We start from the raw sequence: 20,823 nt of genomic DNA on the forward strand, positions 1-20,823 counted from the left end.
TTGAGCTTATAACGTGATTGAAACGCATGACTGCTCCATCTTGATATTGTCTTGATCCACATACCCTTTCTCACCTCGTGAAATCACCAAGACAGGCCCATAAAACAGAGATGGTGCTGATCTGATGGTATCTGATGAGAACGGTATCGCAGATTGTTTCAGTGGAAGGTGCTGAGCTTGTTGGTCGCAGTCCAGACTATACACTGTACAGATATCTATGCAAACCAAATCAAGCCGTCATATGTTCTCGGAACATCATCTTAGACATGGTTCCCGGAGTACAGCGCAGACTTCCTGTAATGCATAGCCCCCTATGCACCGCCGTACCAGCATCGACCTAAGATCTTATCGTGAACAGAGAAAACACAGCAATCCTTTTTTTTCGGTGTCGGTCGGTATCCGAAATAAGATGATGTCATAGATAAAAACTCCGGGAGATCGTCTCGAGTTGTAAATAAAGCAATTTTGAAGACATAAATAGACTGTAAACTACTCGAGTACCACTTACCTTCTTCTCCAACTTCAAGATTCAACTTTAACCTCTTCATAACTCGATATCAATTCTTCTCGAATATCGTAACACTACCTTGATCTCTTCCTCAAAGCCACAGACTCTTGTTCAATATGGCTAGACCACCTTCCTGTGAGTCATTCAAACCACGATACTTCCTTTCCCCTCCTCCCTGCTTCGTCCTCCCTCTTTGTGCTCTGGAACAGTCATAGCAGTCGAAACCTTCTCCCCATGTCTACATATAGCTGACATCTGTGATGGTTAGCTACTGGAGATGTCCTACTTTACTTCCTGGCTATTTTCGTACCCCCCGTCTCAGTGTAAGTGTCCTATCTTTTCCCATCGCCTCTTCTTTGCCTGGCCCCCTCAACATCCCCTTTCTTAACCATCCTCCTGAATAGTCAGACCTGGCTAATTCTCGATCCTGCAGTTTCATGAAGCGTGGATGCGGAAGTGATGTACTAATCAACGTTTTACTGTGGATATTGGGCTGGATTCCAGGTGAGTTGTTCTGAATCACTTAGCAATGTCGTGACCACCTACCCCGAATTTCACTACAAAACAGCAAAGTAGATTGCAGTAATACAACTTCACTTAATCTATCCGTTTATTCATCTGTGAAGACTGTATGTTCCCCTGATTAACGCTAACTGTCCTTGTTTCGAACATCCAAGGTGTCCTTCACGCTTGGTGGATTATCAGTAAATACGAGAGGCCCGCTGGTGCATACGTCGGTTCTGGCTATTGATGTGACTGCGATAGCGGCGAATGATCTGTTAGATAAAAGCAGCTTCAGAATAGGAAATAATCCGCTCATGTAGCCATCATATAATAGCTTAGAAATAGAAGCCCGGCACTTGTTGTATAGAGATCACGATAACTCATGCAGCGTATCTCAAATCGATCTTACCAAAGTACGAGGCCAGAATTCAGCCAAACTACTCCTTAGTAATCAACACACTTATCAGTAATGGGTATAGTATATATATAAATATATCCATTCATATTCCTCTCATATTCAGTACATATTCATTCCCACAGACCACCAAAGCGACAAGAAGAGCTTGAATCAAAAATTCCTTATTTCTTTCCTGACATTCATGGATTAACGGAATGATGTCTTGAAATTTACATATTTGCGCTGTGAAAAAGACATTATTGTAAAAGAGGCAAGCATGCCTATGAGGTGTGATGTGAAAAAAATCAAAGAATAGATGGTGTGGTTTGATAAGATAAAAAGGTAGACGAACAAGTGAAACAAAAAAAAAACATGGAGCAGCCATTTCAGCTTTTAGGTGGATTCGTGTTTTTAGCGAAGATGTTGTAAAAATAGTAAGATAAGTTTGATTTTTTTGGTTTGAAAAACTACATTATGAAAACAGTCAAAGTTCAATTTAGAATGGTTCGATATCCTACTTATTTGGATCTGAGACATAAATCTCTTCCCGTCGCTTTGGTTTCTTTTTTTCTTCCTAAGACACCTACGTTACACTTTACTAGATCAAACAAAGGCCTCGGCAGGGATAGACCCTCTAATTTCCTCAAAGTTCTTCAAGGACGCTTCGAAATCCCATCCGTTTTGCTGTAAACACAAATTGGAGAATTGGGCGTTCATCCCTGTTCTCCGTGATACTTGAGCCACAAGGGCATCTTGAGAGGCAGCGTCCATAGCAGGAGTTGACGTAGTAGGCGGAGGGATGGAAGGTGGTATGATCGAAACGCCGTGAACGGCCAACGATCTATTTTGATCGTCGAATGCGTATGTACCGAAATACGAATGCACAATCATGGTGTCTGAGAGGATGATAGCGGGCCATCCAGCACTGGCAGCACTGGTTGTTGAAGCTTTATCAGCATTGTGATCAACTCACAAGAAGCGATTTTACTTACGATGATCCTGCCGGAGCAGGTGAAAGAATGAAAGTTCTTGAGAAAGATCGATATGTCCCGGAAGGCACTATGCGAGGCAGATATTAGCCGACATATCCGCAAAAAGTATAAAAGGCATAGATGACTTACTCTCCTCAAATTCTCCCTCAATTATTAAGCATAATTTGGTGCTTTCGGCTTCTCCATCTAGCACCCAAGTATCAAACGCCCATTTCGAAGGATCCGTTAAAGGATGCTTGGTCTTTGGAACGGCTTTATTCCACCATCTCAATAAACGTTCAGCATCAGCTGGTGATTGAAGACTGTCCATTCGGGCTTTGATACTCGTTGTTCCTCGGAAAAAGTTCCTACTTGGCAAATTGGTCCACGCTTCGAAAGGCACAGGCTGAGGCCGATTTTGTCGAGTTTTCTGAATTTCCGTTTGATTTGCTGAACGAGAGGGTAAAGTATTGGCCGAGATTGATATAAGCGCGTTAGGTGCATATCCGGAAATAACAGCATTTCGATCAGTGTCGAACAAGGTGAAAAATCTGACAGAATTATTAGCGAGTAGTATGTCGTCAAGAGCGGGCTACACCTACTTGGCGCAGAACTGCATTGCTGGCTCCTTGACGCCTTCCTCACCAAAACCAGGTTGGACGTCGCAAGGGAACGAAAATGGCCTGGCAATGAAGCCAGCCTTTTGCGAATCGGTGAGACGGACTTTCGGCTTTCTATCGATAGGGAGTATGATACGCTCGAGTTCTACGCCATCCAAGATCCTGAGACCGGGAAATCGACGTAAAATATCGCTATAGTTGGAGTCAGTATCTGGTCTGAGTGAGGTCTTCATGATACCTACTGCTTATACATTTCCGCGCCGTCCGGTTGTTGAAGCATTTTCTCCCTAAAGGGAGAATCATTCAACTTGATTTCCACTAAGCTTTTCAAACTTCCTGCACCAGCATTGGCTTTTCCTTTCTTTTCACCGGCCGCTCGCAAATGATCGAGCTCGCTTATATGCTTGATTGGGTTACCACTCAAGTCAAGAGCTCGAATGTCGGGAAGTGTTAAGGGAAGCCTTTGAAGCTGGAAGAGGTGATCGAGGTTGTTATTGGCTAAGCTAAGGGTATGTATTGTTATACCAGCGCCCTGAACGAATATAAGCATTTGACTGATGAATATTGAGTTTCGAATGTATAAGTACCTTTTGCACCACATCTTCGATAATCCTCCAGAATACTGTGCCTGCATTAGCTGGTGCATTTGGATGACCAGGTGGCAGTATACCATTTTCTTTGAGCCACGGATCGTTGGGAAGATTCTGCCCAACAATGTGATCAGGTTTTGCGATCAAAAGCCGTGTGTCTCCAGATTACTCACCGACATGTCAAGAATTCCCTCGGCGATGACTCTCTTTCTGATCCATTCTTTCATTTCTTCACTGTGAAGTTTCTTTCCGAGTTCAGATTTCGAATGATCTCTCTCAGCTTTACCGCTGAGACTTTGAAGTTGCTTAATGAAGGGTGGAGTACCAGCTGGGTTTCGAGCATTCGGAGCGTTTCCTCTAGTGGGTCGACCACCTCGAGCGTTCGATGGTCCAGATGTTGACATACGGGAAGCTAATGATCCAGCTGGTGCTGTTTTTTGATATGGTTTGTTGTTGGAAGCATTTGATGGATGATGTCGACCGGTCTGTCGATGTTGAAGTTGTGAGGAGCGGCATTGCACATGTTGGCGTAGATTTTCAGGTGGTGAAGAGATATCAGGCATGAAATGTATATCCGTGAGAATATCAGCAGGTCGATGCGGGAGTCGATGCAGAGGACGATTTTGATGAGAGGCACGAGCGGTTGGAAAACAGGATTCATCCGGACAAGTGAGCATATTACTAGACCAAAGTTCGATTGCGGAAAAGGCTCGAGGGCGCATCGTGAACAGATTGACCCCTCGTATCGAGAAATATCAGGAACAGGACACAGGACAGTATCGAGGTATATATTAAACCGTTGTGTTTATCTAGTCGTACTGACCAATGAGTGAATGTCTTCCAAGGAAGGACGGATAAAGATTGTCATATCACCTAAGTGAAGGGAGGGCGTGACAAAGTCCCATGCGTATATAATGAAATAGCAAAGGAGCTGCATAAACCTTTGTTTTCCCATTTATTGCTTGACAGGGTGAAGAACGATTCGATATAATCCCATGATTGTGAATAACCTAGTATCGGAAAGAGTATCAAGGCAGTTCACCATGATACCGGGTGGCAAAGACTGCAGCGCCGGTATCACCTGATTCGCCTGACAATCTCCCATCACGAGATTTACCCACCTGAGCACTGCAGAAATGGGGGTGCAAAGCTACCCTCGAGCCTTAGAATGGGAGATATGAAAAGTAACGTACCTGATCAAGAGGTCCTCCAGACCTACCGCCTCTTCTGCCGCCCCTACCAACTCTACCGCCATTATTACTGTTGTCGAGTTCCATGGCTTGTTCTCGGGAGATCCCGGCTCCCCTCAGTGCCGAGGCTATACCTCGCGTAGATGGTGCTCCATTTGCTGAACCTCGAATCGAAACCGAAGATGAGGATGATGCTGTATTGCCGTGTTGGTTGTTGAAGTTGGCAAGGGCCTGCTGGAAAGCTGCCATTTCTTCGAGACGATGATGATTATTCTGTTGATTGCCAATTTAAGGGTTATGTGATGAAAACACGAAAAGGATCGGACGGTATGTTTCCCCTAAATGTATCACCCAGATCTTGAAACGGATGGGAAAGATACTTCTTGATGCTTCTAAATGTGTTTTGCCAGAGCGAAGTAGGGTAAGAGGAAAGATTGGGTGAGAGGAAAGAAACATGAACAATAAAGAGTGCGTTTTTTGGCGGCTATGAATTAAGGTTGTGAAAGGGATTTGGGTGGCAATGATTTTCAAGTTGAGGGGTTAATTTTAGGCGCGGCACTTTGGAATTTTAACAGACACGCGAGCCTAATTATGCCTTGAGTTGCCAGGCCTATTCACGGTCTTGCGTCAATTGAACATCGCGGTCCCCTTTCTATTCTCGTTTATGAACCCCATCTTTCGACATCTTTTCAACTTCAAAATATCGAAATATTGACTCTGTCCTGATCATTGCCAACATGCCCGCTCCAGTATCAACGCCAAAGGCAAATGGTGACACCGTGAATGGACATGGACCTGTTAAATCATCGGCGGCAAAATCAAGAGGAGCTCTAAAAAGATTAAAAGCCAAACAAAAAGCTGCTGCTGGCATAGGGAAGAACGGACATGAGTCAGCTAGCGAAGCACCAACAGACACCGAGAGTGATGTTGAGGTGAGCTTTTCCATACCTTCAGCAGAGGGGTACTCTTGTAATTGACTGATGTGGGAATCGGATATAGTCTGTGACTTCCACGAGTACGGCTGCTACTTCCATCGACCTAGCTTTCGATCCATCTGATCCTGCTTATGCCGCATTTTCATCCATTTTGGCTAAATTCCAAGGTCAAGATGTCGAGAACGCTGAAGATCAACAGCTTGGCGGACCGGCAAAAGGCGAGGTGTATTATTCGGACGATGAAGATGATGATGAGGAGGATGTCAAGAAAGCAGCTCAAAGGGCTCTGGATCAAGAAGGGTTGACCAGAAGAGAAAAGAGGAAAGCCGCGGTAAGCTGTCGTGGACTCTATGCCACCGAACGACGCCCGAGCTGACTCTAACATTTGCAATTGCATTAGAAATTGACCGTTGCAGAGTTGAAACAGTTGGTAGACCGCCCAGAAGTTGTAGAATGGTTCGATTGTGATGCTCGAGATCCGAGAACATTGGTAAACCTGAAATCGTATCGAAAGTGAGTTATGTCCACCATGAAAGGTAGTCAGATATAGCTGACTGGTGGTTGATATGTAGTACTGTACCTGTCCCTGGACACTGGAATGCGAAGCGAGATTACTTGGCTGGAAAGAGAGGTATCGAGAAACCTCCATATCTTCTTCCTCGTAAATTACGATCTTTCTTTTGCCTTTCTCCCCAGTGATACTGACACAAAATGTTCTCCCCAGCATGGATCGCGGAGACTGGAATTGGCGAGCAAAGAGATGCTATCAAAGCTAAAGAAGCTGAACAGACATTACGTCAAAAGACTAGAGAACGGGTACAACCTAAGATGGGGAAAATTGATATTGATTATCAAAAACTACATGATGCTTTCTTTAAATTTCAAACGAAACCAAGTATGAGCAAGTTTGGCGAAGCGTGAGTTGTCAAAAATATCCATCACGTCGGTCGCATGCGTGGCTGACTGTTTGCAATTAGATACTATGAGGGCAAAGAGCTTGAAACCGATTTACGGACGAAAAAACCGGGAGAATTATCTGATGAGCTTATCGAAGCATTGTCTATTCCTCCATTGGCACCACCGCCATGGTTGATTGCGATGCAGAGATTCGGTCCACCACCCAGTTACCCTAATCTGAGGATCCGAGGTCTCAATGCTCCTATACCACCTGGGTAAGTCTACAATCCTCCACCGTATGTCGATAACTTACTGTTCTTGTTACATAGTGCTCAATGGGGTTTCCATCCTGGTGGTTGGGGTAAACCGCCTATGGACGACTTTAACAGGCCACTATATGGTGACGTGTTCGGTGTGATGCAGGGTGCCGAAATAGCCGTGAGCATTACTCGACTCTTTGGCCAGTGTTTTAGCTGACGTAGTATGCGTAGCACCAAGATCAAATCGACCGTACACTATGGGGAGAGATTGAGCAGCTGGATGAAGGTGAGTTCTGACGTTAATCACTTGATCAATTATGGGCGCTAATCCTCCCATGCAGAATCCGAAGAAGAAGAATCTGAGGAAGAAGAAGAGGAGGATGAGGGACCTGCACCTGTACGATCTGGTAATGCACCTGCAGACGGATTAGAAACGCCCTCAGGATTAGCGACACCCTCGGGATACAATTCAGTTGTATCTACGGTACCTGGGGGATTGGAAACACCTGACTTCATTGATCTGAGGAAAAACACCAGAGCTGAGAGTGAAGATGTACCTTCTGGGCCGAGAGAACTGTATCAAGTCATTCCGGAAAGGGAAACATCAAGTAGAGGATTTATGGGATCATCGACAGCGTATGATATCTCGAATCTTGGCAAATCAAGTGGACCTGCTGTGTTGGGCGTGGATGATGGTGGAAGAAAGGTAAGCTGATCCACTCTTTCGGCCAAGACATTGTATTATCGGACAGATCGTTGGACGCTGATATCTGTTTGCCATGAAAACAGCGTAAAGCGGGTGAAGTAGAAATATCGATATCAGAGGATGAAGATCTAACTCAAGAGCAACTGAAAGCCAAATATGAGGCATCAAGATCACAAGCACAAAAGGTATACGTGCCAGGTGCTGATGCTGATAGAAGTGGTTTCGAAGATGTCATGGCTGGAGAAATGAAAAAGAGACAAAGAGGAAACGAGAAGAAAGGTAAAGATAAAGCTGAGAAATTCAAGTTTTAGTGTTGGTGGAGGGATGTTCGCTGTTGGTGGTGTCTCCGATGTCGATGTCGCCTCTTTTAGGCAGATGCATACATACATCCACCTGGTATTAGGGCCCTTTTCTTATTGTGAAATGCTGCGCTATGCATGCAATAGTTAATGTCTTATCAAAAGCCATATTATATGACTGGACATATCAATGAGGATTACACCTTCCATCGCAATTCAGGGTCATGCCACGTGCGAAGCAAACAGAAATATTTCAGAGAATTCTAAAAATATTGAATCAGTAGACCTCTCCTTCCGGTTGATAATTTCGAGATTAAATATCAGACATTGGACGCCCTCATCGCCTCATATTAATACAAATCTTGCTGATAAAAGCCAACGAGACCGCATACGATTATCACCTCACAATGGCCAAGAAGAAGTCAGCTCAAGAATCAATCGCAATCTTACCTTCAGCAGGTAAAAAACTTACTTTTGACGATGATGAAGAAATAGAAGATTCTGAACTTGATGCTTCTAATTTACCAAGCCAAGGAGATGAATATGACGATGACATTGAAGACGTAGATGAAGGAGACTGGACTGACGAAGACCAAGATGAAGATGAGGATGAGGATGATGATGATGATGACGCTCCTGAGGCTGTTGGTATGAGTAAAGCATCAGAGCAGGAGATGAAGTTGGCTGAAAGAGAATCTGCGTGAGTAGTCTTCAAATTCGACTCATGTCTAGCATGCCTGTGACGACCGGTACTCGCACACCTACCAACATCTTGCTTGCATATCTATACTTGTTGTTGCCAAAGGACGCATTCGCTGATGGTGTTTTATTCTTGTGACCAGATCAAAGGCTTCGCAAAAGGCAGCTGCAAAAGCACGTTCTCAAGCTATCGCATCTGCTAAAGCAGAATCATCAAAGTCCAAGGTACAATCGAAAGTCAAGAATCTACCTAATCCACCCAAGTCGAAGAAAAGACAAGTTGAAGACGATTCAGAAGATGAAGATGAAGATGAAGATAAAGATGAAGATGAAGATGAAGATGAACATACGAAAAGATTGAGAAAAAGGATGGAAGCAGCTATGGCTCAAGCTTCAGACGAAGAAGACGATCTATCTCTTTCAGAGGATGAAGATGATCGAAACTCCTTCCATACCGACTCGGATGAAGATGACGAGGACGAAGAGGCAGAAGATGATGATGAAGTAGATTCTGATGGATCAGAAGATCTTTCAACTATCAAAATAGACCAATCTAAATTCAAAGCTATGCAAGCTATGATGGAAGCCGCAGAAGCAAGAGCTGGTATTTCAGCCCCTTCCAAAGCAGGTCCATCCAAAGTTAAGAAAGTTGAGAAAAGAAAAGCTGCCGAACAACCTGCAAAAGTAGATTCGGATTCGGATTCAGACAATGAGGATGAATACGATAAGGAAGAATATCAAAAGGACGACGAAACACAATGGGATTTGGTTCCAGGCAGAGTTAAACCACTTTCCAAAGCATTGCTCCAAAAAGCTGCTCAACAAGAAAAGGAAAAGAAAGAATTAGCGGCTCAGAAAGCTGAAAATGCCAAACAGAAAGATTCAGAAGACGGTAAGAGGAGGAAGAAAAGAAGAAAGGTTGTCAAAGAGAAAACGGAAAAGAAAGTTTCGTGAGTAAAATTGAAAGCGAAACTGTCTGGTTGCGACAGTTCGACATGCTAATTCAACCTAATTATCATCGTTCTGTAGCGAAAAAACCACTTTACATCTATTACCACCCACTTTCAATCCCTCAATATCGTCATTACCTCCTATAGTGGACCCACGACAAAGAGTGACCGCAAAACCAGCTGGTAAAGCGTCGAAAGATAAGTTCCTGAAGAACGCTATGAAGAGTAGTGGACTGGTACCTGGTAGGGGGATGGTAGACGGCCGCAGGAAGTTGATAGGGCAATCCTGAGTGACGGCTTGTCACCGTTCAACTTTCCACATCACATATTCTGTCTCGAGTGCTATCCTTTGCATGTATATTATCCCATCTAAACATAGCATGTCGAGTATCACTTGCTCATGTAGTGATTTTCTCAGCTAGAGTGGATCGCACGCCAAGAACTGCTTCATAGTGGTGAATATGACATCCGATATGCATTTCATTTCCAATAAGAAATGATACTGGTATACAGAAATAAGCTTCTATCCTTGTTTAAAAGCTTCTATATATCTATGACATTTTATACACTCCCTCCACCGGTTTCTGATTCTTTTGGGATAACTTGGTTTCCTATCTTTGTATTTCGTTCCTTTAATTCAACAGATTTCTGATACCACCTCTTGGTTTTAACTCTTGTGAACCGGATAAATCCAGTCCACGGGCTGCTGCATTGCCTTTTGCCTCTGAGACAGACGCAGCAACGCTGCTAGTATTGTCGATGCTATGAATCGCGTCCTCGGGTTCGTCGGTCTCTGAATGACCTAGGTCTCTAGGGGCCCTTCTTAGGTCTTCATTCGTAGATGACGAAGTCGTGCTTCCGATGGAAGGGTTATGGTGTCGAATTATCGAAGAAGACGGATTAGGGAAGTAAGATATGTTCGGATTTGATGATCTTGATAGGTTTATTGGTAATGGTAAATTGACATGCTGTTTCAATTGCTGATGCGTTGGGAGAGGAGGGGGTGGGAAAGGATACACTTCACCTGAAGTGGTCACTGTCATGCCTGTAGGTGGTCGAGACGAATCATGTGCTTCGCCGAAGTCACGTGTTAATGGTGATACAAGGGGCGTCATACTTCCAGGGGCACTTGTACTTGGTGCAAGCCTAGGGGTAGGTAGTGTGGCGTGAATCGACCTTGTCGAACTAGGTATAGGAGGCTCATCTGTAGCATTTCGTCTTCGTCAGTTGCCAATCCCTAATGTTAAAATTAAGAGCGACTGACTCATAAATTGACCCCGCCTCTCGTCTGATTCCCTTTCAAATCCTCGTTCACGAGTATTCGAAATTCCGCTAGCCATGGTAGCCAGTGCGTTGGAAGCGATGAAGGCTTCGTATCTTTGCTTCATGTCAGCGTTTTGACGGAGTAGAGTATCTTGCAATGATCTCATTTCAGGTGTAGCTTCATGCATCATCTTCAATCAGTTAAACCGCAAAATGAATCTATGTTCTCATATTACAATGGGTCTCACTCACGCTTATCGCCCGCTGCCCAGCCTACCATTCGTAATAGATAAGAAGTGAAGTCCATATTGTACCTGACATGCTCAATTCGGTCACTATTGACTAGTTCAGTCATTCTAAACAATTTCTCTTCCAATATGATGATCTGACTAGAAAGAGCATCTACAGATGGTGGTTGAGGAGGTTGAGGGTGATGAGGTGATTCTGGACGAGCTGAAGGTACGAATCTGTGAGCAGAAAGAGGCGGTCGGTTTGGATCGGGGTGAAATTTGGGAGGAACAGGCGTGTATTGGCTTTGAATCTGCGATTGCAACCTTGGCTGCGACAATGACGGTAATTCAGGTAATAGCGGTGTGATTCTTGATGATATAGGTGGTATAGGTCCACTGGGCGGACGTAAGTCCCACAAGGAAGGAGTTGTACTTGGTCGGTTGTCTTCGTTGGGTCCGGAATATGGATAAGTGGTGTTTCGCTGCTGAGTTAGAGGCGGGGAGGACAGTCGTGATGGCGTTGAATCAGAACCTTGACCGCCATGTATGGACATGATGGGTTCCCTCATCCATCCTGCTACAGGCCTACCAAGCTCACTGATCTCCTCTGTGGGACTGGTCGGTTGTGTGCCATCATGCGCGCTAGGACGAGATGATTTCCTCTTGATACTAGCTAACAGATGAGGTTCACCTTTCCTGAATAAGCTATGCCGAAATTCCCAAGCATGAGGATCAGCTGACGTAGTGTAAATATCGTTCACCTACGAATAGCAGTCATCAGCAGCGATAAGAAGACAACAGTCGTAAAACAAGAAAACTCAATTTACTCACCTTATTGAACCTGTTGAGGTTTAAATGGCAAATAAGGTAAGTGGTAATTTCTATCGTCGTTGAGGTGCCACAGAAGTGCTTACGAATACATATTGAGTTGACGAACGAAACTCTGCCAATTATTATGCTTGAAAAATTTGGGTAAGACAGCTCTGCACATACTTTGTCAGCTATACACACCACTCAAGCTGAACTGTAAGAGCTTACTTGGAGAAATCTTGAGGGTTTGGACAAGTAAAAGTAGCTCCCTCAGCGGACCAAAAGATCAAACCAGTCTTTACAATCTCTTCATCTTCCAGCATGGAATACAATTTTCCCACAAAGGCAGCTTGAGTTTTCTGAGGTGGGTTGACGAGTGGTTGACCGGAAGATAGGTTGAAACCTGGTGGGGGGCTGGAAGGTTTCGATGCAGGAACGGAAGTGGAAGATGTAGCTTGATAGCTTTGAGTGCGAATATTAGGAGGTTTTGAAGAAGAGCCAGAAGGTAAACCTCGGTGGCGGTCATTGTCGGTAACCCAACTTGGTGGATACGACGGACGTCGATGATGCTTCACCCTTCTGGTGGAAAAGCTGCTTGATCTGTCAGGACCCCTATTTCTGCCGTGTCCAGCATGGTCTTCCCCATTGGAACTTGATGGAGATGAATAGGATGAGGTTGATTGGTGGGTGAATTTAGTCGACGTTGCCGTTGAAGGTTGTTCAAGTTCAGGAGTGTAATCGGCGGAGTCTCTGCCACGGATCGTTTGGGTCTGGTCAAACCTTGGTTTCTTCTCCGCTATGGAATTGAGATCTGCTGGAAGTCCGATTGATAGCCTCCGCTTGCTAGGTGTCTCGCTGGATGGTTGACGATTACTCTCGTTCATTGGAACGGTTGTACTTTCGTTGAATGATTTTGCAGATGCTAGGGGGTATTGTCGTGATACGTGAGTGTGAGAGTGTTAGGATGGACTAGACATCTATCGTAAGTCATTGATTGTTTTTGAGGGAATTTTGGCAGTCAACAAATGGCTGACTGTTTTGAAGAAATCAATTTTGAAAATAGAGGTGTGTACAGCGTATCAGAGCTGCTGAAACTATGTATGCGGAAGAAAAGAAGTTTGGTATCTTTTGCTGCTATATAAAAGCGCAGTCAGTGTTGTCTCCTCTTGTGAATACTGTCCATGCGATGTCATTTCCAACCTTTCCGAGATACCCTTGCACACTCTTGCCCGGGCCGCAAGGAAAAAACGATATCTAGATGAGATACAGAGGAACCTTTCTGCTAACTTCCCCAAATGTCTCCTTCTCCTCTCCTCTACACAGACCTCCACAGCATATACGTCAAGAATGATCGTAGAGTAACAAGGAAGTGAAAGGTAATCCACCGCTCACCGAGATTAATGCGTGCTGACCGATGTCAGGTTGACACATTAGATGAGACCAAGGTAGATGCAGTTGAACTCTCAAAAATATATAGATTCTAAGTAACGATGGATGTTTTGCGAAGCGAGTAAAGGCCAGAGTGCATGTGTCTACGAGATCTGTCAATCTCTATTCCATCGGCCTCTAAGCAGAAATCTAAGTCAGCTGATTGATGATGGTCTCATATGAATTCCTTAACACCGTCGTAAAGAAAGGAGTGTATATTCCAAACCTTGATAGATGTATTCCTCCACTCCACACTCTAGGGGACAATGACAAGGAACGATCACTCACCTTTACCGTGTTCTCATCAAACGCTATCGTTTTTGAGCGTTGTTGCAAGAACCAAGAAGGAGTCAAATGTCCGTCGATTATACTATATATATTGAAAACAGCTGTACGGGGACAAGAAGATAATCTAGGCCAAATAGAATCATTCAACCTTTGCAGGAAAATACTCACTCGGAGTTATTTAACTTGTTTGGGGAAGATGCGATCTTTTTCAAGCAGAATTCCTGTCCCGGATTCTTGGTTCGAGCAAAGGCCTCCGTGTTTCTTTAAGAAAATCAGCGTTTTGTACTGGTACTCTAGTAGATATAGAAAGGACTCACAATGACTTTTGCACTTCGACTCGGTCTTTTCTCCACCCTTGTCGTTGTGGTCTTTGATCTAAAATCTTGTTGTCCCTTATTCTTGCGATTGAACAGGGTTTTGCGGCAGCTGTCTTGTGTAAACCGGTATTTGGGATCAAAGGGAGGAATGTGAGCGAGGAGCAGGAAACTAGGGGGTTTGTGGATTCACTAGGGTCGATACTGATGGAATCAAGGTAGGACGGGGAGTGCTTTGTGTTGAGGTACAGACAGGGAGTTGATGTCAACAGAGCTGGTGCTGTGTCGAATATTTGGTGCAAAGGGTGTCCTTCCTTCTCCCAATCCAGTATCTTCTAGGTGCTCCACTTCGTGTTATGATCCATGCCCTTGATCGAATGATCTCTGCGCGGAGCTATCACCGAAAGAAGGCAAATGACACAAAACTAGACAATCAATTCGATCCAAACTCCAGATTTATCTCTTTTCCTTTCCAGCACAACGACATATGCCCGTTTTTCGGAGCCAAATCAACAGATAATTTGATTTTTGAGGAATTTGAGGATGTTGACCAGGTTGATTCACCGAAACAGTATCGAATTGATACAAAGGATATTCAGCCACGACAAAGATCGCAGACGTAACAAGACACCTGTTTCTAAAGCTGAGGGCTTGAATAACGCTATTCAGAGCCTTGTTCTCAGGACCAATGAATGTTGTTGTCTTTTTTTCGATTGAAAGTTCGCACTAGCCGCCGGGAAAGAATACAGAAAAGACAAAACGGAGTTCCGCAAGGGTGTTTGAGAAGACAATACAGCTCTTTTCAATGCGTAGAGATCCGAACTGATTCCGACAATATCGATGTCTGTAATTCCCTTGTCCTTTGTAATCAGCTGGAATTTAGGAGATTGCCTAGTCGTAAAAAGAGAATTGTCGAAGGTTTTTTCCAACTTGGTTGCTAGGTGCTCCGCGTGTTTGACGAGCGCACAGATCGTGGACTCAGTGATCCGTAGTAGTGAATGTTCAGGCTCGAATCAATCAACCAACTGTTCAGACTGTGACCAATGCCCAGTGCGCGGCTGTTCCGAAGCCTTGCCGAGGACCCTGGTTTGATGAAATGAGGCGAAGGTGAAGTCGAAGGTAGTTTGACAATGCAAATGAGGGAAACCGTACCGGTGGGTTCGTGCTGTTTTGAGTTCCCTAACCGAATTGATCTACTCGGCTGGTTCCAGGTTGCTTGCAAAATTTCGTTTCTCTTGATACCAAATCAGCTTTGTTAACCCTTTTGTCCAATCTTGGTATTTATCTTTTTCGTTGTAACAAATACCTCCTTTATGATTTTAAAGTTGCACCTGCAGTGATCTTCAGACGAGCAGGCTAAAAACTCTATCAGTTCGAATTCCCAAAAAGTTAACGATAAATAGACCATCTTTCGGGGATATAACTGCTCCATCAACGGTTGTAAGATCGAGGGTATGACTCCGCATGGGACGTACTCACATGGATTATGCGCCACGTATCAAAATCTCCCGAGGAATGTCTGGACAATCTCTCAACTTTCCAATGTCTCGCGTTGATTCGCAAATGTGAAAGGCGAACGAAGAGATGAAAAAAAGAAGGACAGGAATCTATGACGATAGCACGGGAACCTCGTCAATGATGACGGAGTTGCAGCATGAAAAAGCGTGAAAAAGTAAAAAATGAGATGATGAGGGAATAAACGGTGCTTTTGTCGTTTTCTGCGAATCGGTTCCCACCCCGGATTGTCCAGGACCATTCGGCAACGTTTTCCATGTGTTTGGGAGCCCATTTTAAAGTTCGTAGGGATCAGAATAAGGGGAAAAGAAATGCCCTTAGTTAGTAGCTCAGCTTCTGTTTACCTCATCATGTCTATATCTTTGAAGGTTCTCTACCATTATGTTATCTCCCCTCCGTCACATGGGGTAATCGAGAACGTAATTTAGGTTCCAGCGTAGTTTTTTACATCCGCAGGTGTCATGCATGATCCCCTTCAAAATAGGGTTTCCTCGATTAAGGAATCTACCGCTCCTTGCCGGACAACATTCTTGGTTAGACGCCAGATTCCTTCGTCGCCTCAGACGTCAACTTTTGAGATGACAGAGATGTTTGAAAAACGGCTCACAAGTATGAGACAGGCATGTATCATTACCTATCTGATGACGTAGTTTGGGAAGCGGAAAGTAACGAAACTCATTCGAATCGCAACATATATTGGTAGACGAAGTAAGAAGGTAAGGTACCTTAATAATAATAGGCTAGCAAATTCGAAATTTTCATTGGAGCTTGAATGGTCCGATTTACCTGTCTCCCGTCATTTATTTACCCCGTTTTTATTCCCGAAAGATTGACCAGGGTTACAAATATGGGAAAAAAGATTTAACCCTTAACCACTAAGTGTACCTGTATTTGAGGAGGAATAGCTCTATTTAAAGCTTGCATGACCGCGATAAATTTAAGCGCGAGGAGAAATCAAAAATCAATTACGAGAACGTGAAGGGCTGATACAGTATCAGTGAGACAGGTGGCACATTTTCCACAAACAAGTCTCCCTTGAAGACTCGATTGAAACTGCGAAATCAAGCGACGCGAAGGTGTGTTTGTTTAATTAAGATATGCCTGACGAATCTTTAGTCGTTCCTATTGAAGAAGCTAAGATATACACATAACTTTAATGTCTGGCTAGCTGAATATTAAAGTAGCTCAATGGTATCTCGCGAGATGCCGATCTCTGAACTTTAATCTCCTTTCACGTTCAGTTTTCCAATTGACAAAGTGCTTCAAGTATACGTTGATACGTTCAATTCCATCAACTTGAGTAGGTGATGGACAAGAGTTGTGTATCAGAACCCGTACTTAGATCATTCCCTTGGTTACCCTCCCATGCAATTGCAAGCGGGATTGCCTACCATCAGGCAGGCGGAGAACCTTATCATTATGTATTTTATGTTTTCAGGGTGACCACCACCTTCATGGCATCGATTTAACCTGTATTACGAAATGACGTGATACGCCGAAGATTTTTGCTTCTCTCATACAGACTTTGTTTATGAGCGTCCTTGTGGATGTTCTGTTTGTTGTACCAGATTCCTTGGATGCAGTTTATATCGTGTGAGCATACGTACATATGAGCTGAGTTATCAACCTTGATGGTGGCAATTGCTCGTCACACCACAGACCTGGTAAAAGACCGAGTGTACTATTCACCTCATGGGCTAGGATGAACGGGTAGTATATGCAATCACTGCAATGGACTGGATCATGTTCAGCTTACCCTTCATAAAATGCTTGTTTACGTTGAGGTACTCATGTCTCGTCACCGGACTCTTAAACCCGTTCGGATGAGAGGGGCCGTAACGTTCATATTGAGGTTATACTGTTGGCCGTGCACCTGAACTTTACGATACGAACATTCCAGAATGATTCTCTTTTGGTAACGTTTAAACAATCATTTTAGATGATGACGAGGCGTCAAGAGGGAGGAAAGGTACAAGTACTGACCCCCTAGATGGAATCAAATCTGCTTTCGTCATAAGCGTTCGCAAAGTTAGCTTCCGATGTTAAACCCTGCTACAGCCGTCGCCAAAGGCGTCGAGATTTATGTGAGTGTTACTGGCCAAAGACTTCTATGCTGTAAGTGCACGGAGTGATCTTTCTCGTTTCTGGCGGTGGAGCATTCCTCCCGACATTTCTTCCGCAGTCTCTCGGGTCGCCAGTTGATGGCTGAAGATCGATCAAGAAAATACAACTTATTCAAATTAGAAATGCGAAGCTCACCTATTAGCGCTCCTGGCGCTTGTTCGAGTTTGGTGAGGATTCAGGTATTTGGTGATCAGCTATTTTTACTAAATCTTATTTTCCTCTCAAGGACCGCTCGGTTATGCACAAGGTCATTGTGGCGAAAGTCGCTTCCACTCTACTATCTGCTGCAAACCGAATGGTGGAACAAATGCAAGCATAGAGTACAACATGGCATTTGTTTTCTTGCGCTTATCGCGGACAACTTATTGAGAATCATCAAAACAACAAGGCTACTTATGGAAGTGGTGGCTCGCAGGCAGAGGGGGAACGCGGGTTATGTGTCGTGTGGGATAGTGATCAGTTTCTGAGTTCTCCCATCAGCTGCAAGTGAGGGCAGGTAGGTGTTACGCAACACTACTGGATATCGTTCGAGCTGCCAATGGAAACAATGAAAGTAGACAGGGGGGATGAGAAAAGGAATGATGACTGCAATTTCGATCAATGAAGCATCAAGATTGAGGAATTAGGTGTCAGACTCTAAGGGGAGATGAACTATGTCAAGCTGGACAAGAAGACAGGGAGCGAGATCACAGTCTCCAATTCGGCAGGTGAGTTTTGGCTACGTTTTGCATCATTTGCTGCAGCCTCTTTGCCTGCGAGTTGGATCGCGGTCGAGGTAGTTACTAGCATGGATATTTGCAATATTGCACGTGCATGTTATAGGAACAAAAGATTATGTCAATCTAGGATGAATATGTTCATCTCCATCTGCCTCTTTCAGCTTCCCGTTAGTCACGTTGAAGCCTAATCCGCCTGAAAGGTCTTCGTAAAAGTCAGGCGTCAAGCCCTAATACCACACAAGATACTTAAGTCAGCAAGACTGACCTAGATGGGGTATACCCGAAAAAAGGCCTTCGACGAGATATAGCAGGTGGACAGATGACACTCACAGCTTTTAATCGATCTGCAGCATTGAAAGGGCCTTTGATTTTGCCTCTGAAATTGGCGAACACTTCTGCTCGGAATGTGATTATTGGATCTACGCCTTGTTTCTGACATCTAGATCATGGTAGGAGACAGCGTTTCAGTCAAAGGTCACAATCTGCAGAAGAGCTTGAATCGCTTACAACCAAGTGAACCATCGATGTCCGGTTGTAACATCTAAATTCATCCATCAGCAAAGGAAGTCACACCAACGCCAGCAGCAAGGATTCGATAGACTTACGTGTAATCTCATCAGCATGAATGATTTCCAGAACTCTACTACTTTCTTCGTCTCCTGCAGCCTGAAGCTTAGCCAGTGTCAAAGGATTCATATCTATTCCTCTTGCCTCAGCTACAAGATGTATGATAGCTATTCTAGCTGAGAGTGAATCTGCAGTTTGAGTAGCCGATTCCCATAATCCCGCGTGAACTATTTAGTTCATAAGCCTTCAAATTCCACATGCGATATAGATGATCAAAAGGACATACCCGAGTGTGCGCCAAAATACGATCCCAATTCCTGTGAATTACAAATATACTCAGCCGCCAGTCTTTATATGCAGTGTGGGCTGAGATGGGGAAATATGAAGCGCACCACCAGCCTCCTGGCAAGTAATGTATAATGTTTTGCTTCGTCTTCAGCTACTTTTGCCCAATCTAAGAAGAATTCTATAGGTAATCTTTCACCGCTGTTTGTTGCGAAATCCGCAAATCTAGCTATTATGTCCCACGCTAAATCAATAGCATATTGTTCGATATTTGCTAAAGCGTGTAACATCAATATGCGAGATTTCTCCGATCCACCCTTACCCCTACACCTTCCAGTGTCAGTGTTCTGCATGTGGTTGACTTAACAGTATTCACTCACCGTTTCGGTACTTTCCCAGGAGCTATCGCATCCACTTCTCTAGGAGGTTCATGTATCAAACCACCTTCCTTCTCCCTTTCCCTCTTAATGTCGCCTGTTGTCGGCCTGATTGATTTCAATCTCCCAGCTCGAAGTCTCGTCACCGCTTCTCTTGTAAGAAGACATTTCAATTCAGGGTTACTCGTGCGTAAGATGAGATGGGCAAAGCCTAATAAGGTGTTCGGAAGTTGCTCAGGCAAGATAGCACCTGACGCTGGGAAGGATGGGCGTGATGTTTGATCAAGTCCCTCAGATAAGGAAAGTCTTGAAAGAGATGGCATAGGAGGATCCAGAAATTCTTTACGTATCCAGTTCAGTTAGATTCACGTAGGAGTACAAGAAGTTACACACCTTCGCTTACACCTCTCATCTCAACCAACTCCCATTCTCGTTTCGAAGCTGACGAAGAAGCATGTGGTGCTTCTACCCATACTTCTGCGTCTTCTTCCACGCCTTTCACCTGCACTTCATAAGTACATGCCTGTAGTCCGGTAGCTGTAGTTTCTGTCAGTCTCAGCCAAAGAGAAGATATCGATTTGCTCACAGCTAGAACCGTCCTTCAAATCTATCGTGTTTGTGTATTAGTATCCATTTTAGAAATTGAGCGTCACAAGGGACTTACCGAAATCATACTGATGCCAAGGACACACTGTCGAGGCTACTAGTGAGCTGCTTGCCTCTGCCACTCTCCTTTCAGCAACACGCACCTATCGCTTTCGTATCCTCAATATCTTTTATTTCAGCATGACTCAGGGGAGCTCCCAAATGAGGACAGGTCTCCTCCATACAATACAGCTCAGGCGCCTTCCATGATGGGCCAGCTTCGCTTGTAGGAGAGGTGCATTCTTCTGGCTTGTTGATCCTAAAGAGGAGAAGTCGATGGTATATCACGGGTGAATTAACGGTTCGAAGGGAGAGATGGAATCGTGTGTGCGTGAAAGTTGCCTTGAGGGGACATATCCTGTATGACGATGAGTATCAGCATGGACATTTCACACAAGTAGAGCCATGACTACGCTCACCGTATGAATGATTTCACTGTGCTCATCGTGTCGTTCCTATCATGTGCAGCTTGTGTCGTATATATATAAGGAGGTGCAAAAAAGTTTGAATATCATATTTTCGCTGCTAATCTCGATCATTTCAATGTTTTCAAACAAAAGTCATCAGGCACGGACCACCATACTCGCTACCCATAGGCCCGAGCGTATCATCATCAATTATTACCATTGAATTCAGAAAATTCGACCCAACATCCTTCATCTCATCTGGCAATGTTTTGATTCTCCGTCCTGGTTTAGATCTCTCCAACGAGATAGTATACAATACCCGAGC

At 44.2% G+C, this 20,823-nt stretch overlaps 7 protein-coding genes across 7 annotated transcripts; 3 read left to right on the top strand and 4 right to left on the bottom strand.

The window, feature by feature from the left end:
- Positions 1-624: 624 nt before the first annotated feature.
- Positions 625-1,259, top strand: IL334_007299 (uncharacterized protein; the record flags this gene model as incomplete). The annotated part of the gene is made up of 4 exons (XM_062938989.1): positions 625-643; positions 777-831; positions 942-1,012; positions 1,186-1,259. 4 exons carry the CDS (start codon positions 625-627, stop codon positions 1,257-1,259), a joined length of 219 nt encoding a protein of 72 aa, XP_062795040.1.
- A 753-nt stretch (positions 1,260-2,012) lies between these two features.
- Positions 2,013-5,029, bottom strand: IL334_007300 (uncharacterized protein; the record flags this gene model as incomplete). Its single annotated transcript, XM_062938990.1, has 8 exons — positions 2,013-2,343; positions 2,402-2,468; positions 2,531-2,931; positions 2,983-3,192; positions 3,243-3,532; positions 3,588-3,704; positions 3,764-4,075; positions 4,784-5,029. The coding sequence occupies 8 exons, from the start codon at positions 5,027-5,029 to the stop codon at positions 2,013-2,015; spliced, it is 1,974 nt and encodes a 657-aa protein (XP_062795041.1).
- A 488-nt stretch (positions 5,030-5,517) lies between these two features.
- On the top strand, positions 5,518-7,889 carry IL334_007301 (uncharacterized protein; the record flags this gene model as incomplete). Its single annotated transcript, XM_062938991.1, has 10 exons — positions 5,518-5,712; positions 5,780-6,046; positions 6,116-6,228; positions 6,288-6,376; positions 6,440-6,632; positions 6,693-6,887; positions 6,942-7,050; positions 7,104-7,158; positions 7,214-7,578; positions 7,662-7,889. 10 exons carry the CDS (start codon positions 5,518-5,520, stop codon positions 7,887-7,889), a joined length of 1,809 nt encoding a protein of 602 aa, XP_062795042.1.
- Positions 7,890-8,284: 395 nt separating this feature from the next.
- On the top strand, positions 8,285-9,816 carry IL334_007302 (uncharacterized protein; the record flags this gene model as incomplete). The annotated part of the gene is made up of 3 exons (XM_062938992.1): positions 8,285-8,577; positions 8,720-9,526; positions 9,606-9,816. The coding sequence occupies 3 exons, from the start codon at positions 8,285-8,287 to the stop codon at positions 9,814-9,816; spliced, it is 1,311 nt and encodes a 436-aa protein (XP_062795043.1).
- Positions 9,817-10,158: 342 nt separating this feature from the next.
- Positions 10,159-11,588, bottom strand: IL334_007303 (uncharacterized protein; the record flags this gene model as incomplete). The annotated part of the gene is made up of 3 exons (XM_062938993.1): positions 10,159-10,730; positions 10,791-10,967; positions 11,042-11,588. 3 exons carry the CDS (start codon positions 11,586-11,588, stop codon positions 10,159-10,161), a joined length of 1,296 nt encoding a protein of 431 aa, XP_062795044.1.
- A 188-nt stretch (positions 11,589-11,776) lies between these two features.
- IL334_007304 (uncharacterized protein) lies at positions 11,777-12,713 on the bottom strand (the record flags this gene model as incomplete). Its single annotated transcript, XM_062938994.1, has 3 exons — positions 11,777-11,780; positions 11,934-12,002; positions 12,058-12,713. 3 exons carry the CDS (start codon positions 12,711-12,713, stop codon positions 11,777-11,779), a joined length of 729 nt encoding a protein of 242 aa, XP_062795045.1.
- Positions 12,714-18,330: 5,617 nt separating this feature from the next.
- Positions 18,331-20,536, bottom strand: IL334_007305 (uncharacterized protein; the record flags this gene model as incomplete). The annotated part of the gene is made up of 12 exons (XM_062938995.1): positions 18,331-18,444; positions 18,548-18,656; positions 18,725-18,758; positions 18,823-19,011; positions 19,071-19,101; positions 19,177-19,393; positions 19,450-19,786; positions 19,840-19,983; positions 20,033-20,053; positions 20,111-20,137; positions 20,196-20,449; positions 20,511-20,536. The coding sequence occupies 12 exons, from the start codon at positions 20,534-20,536 to the stop codon at positions 18,331-18,333; spliced, it is 1,503 nt and encodes a 500-aa protein (XP_062795046.1).
- Between the last annotated feature and the right edge of the window lie 287 nt (positions 20,537-20,823).

The sequence above is a fragment of the Kwoniella shivajii genome, chromosome 10 (genome assembly GCF_035658355.1).
Source record: "Kwoniella shivajii chromosome 10, complete sequence".
Lineage (NCBI taxonomy): Eukaryota > Fungi > Basidiomycota > Tremellomycetes > Tremellales > Cryptococcaceae > Kwoniella > Kwoniella shivajii.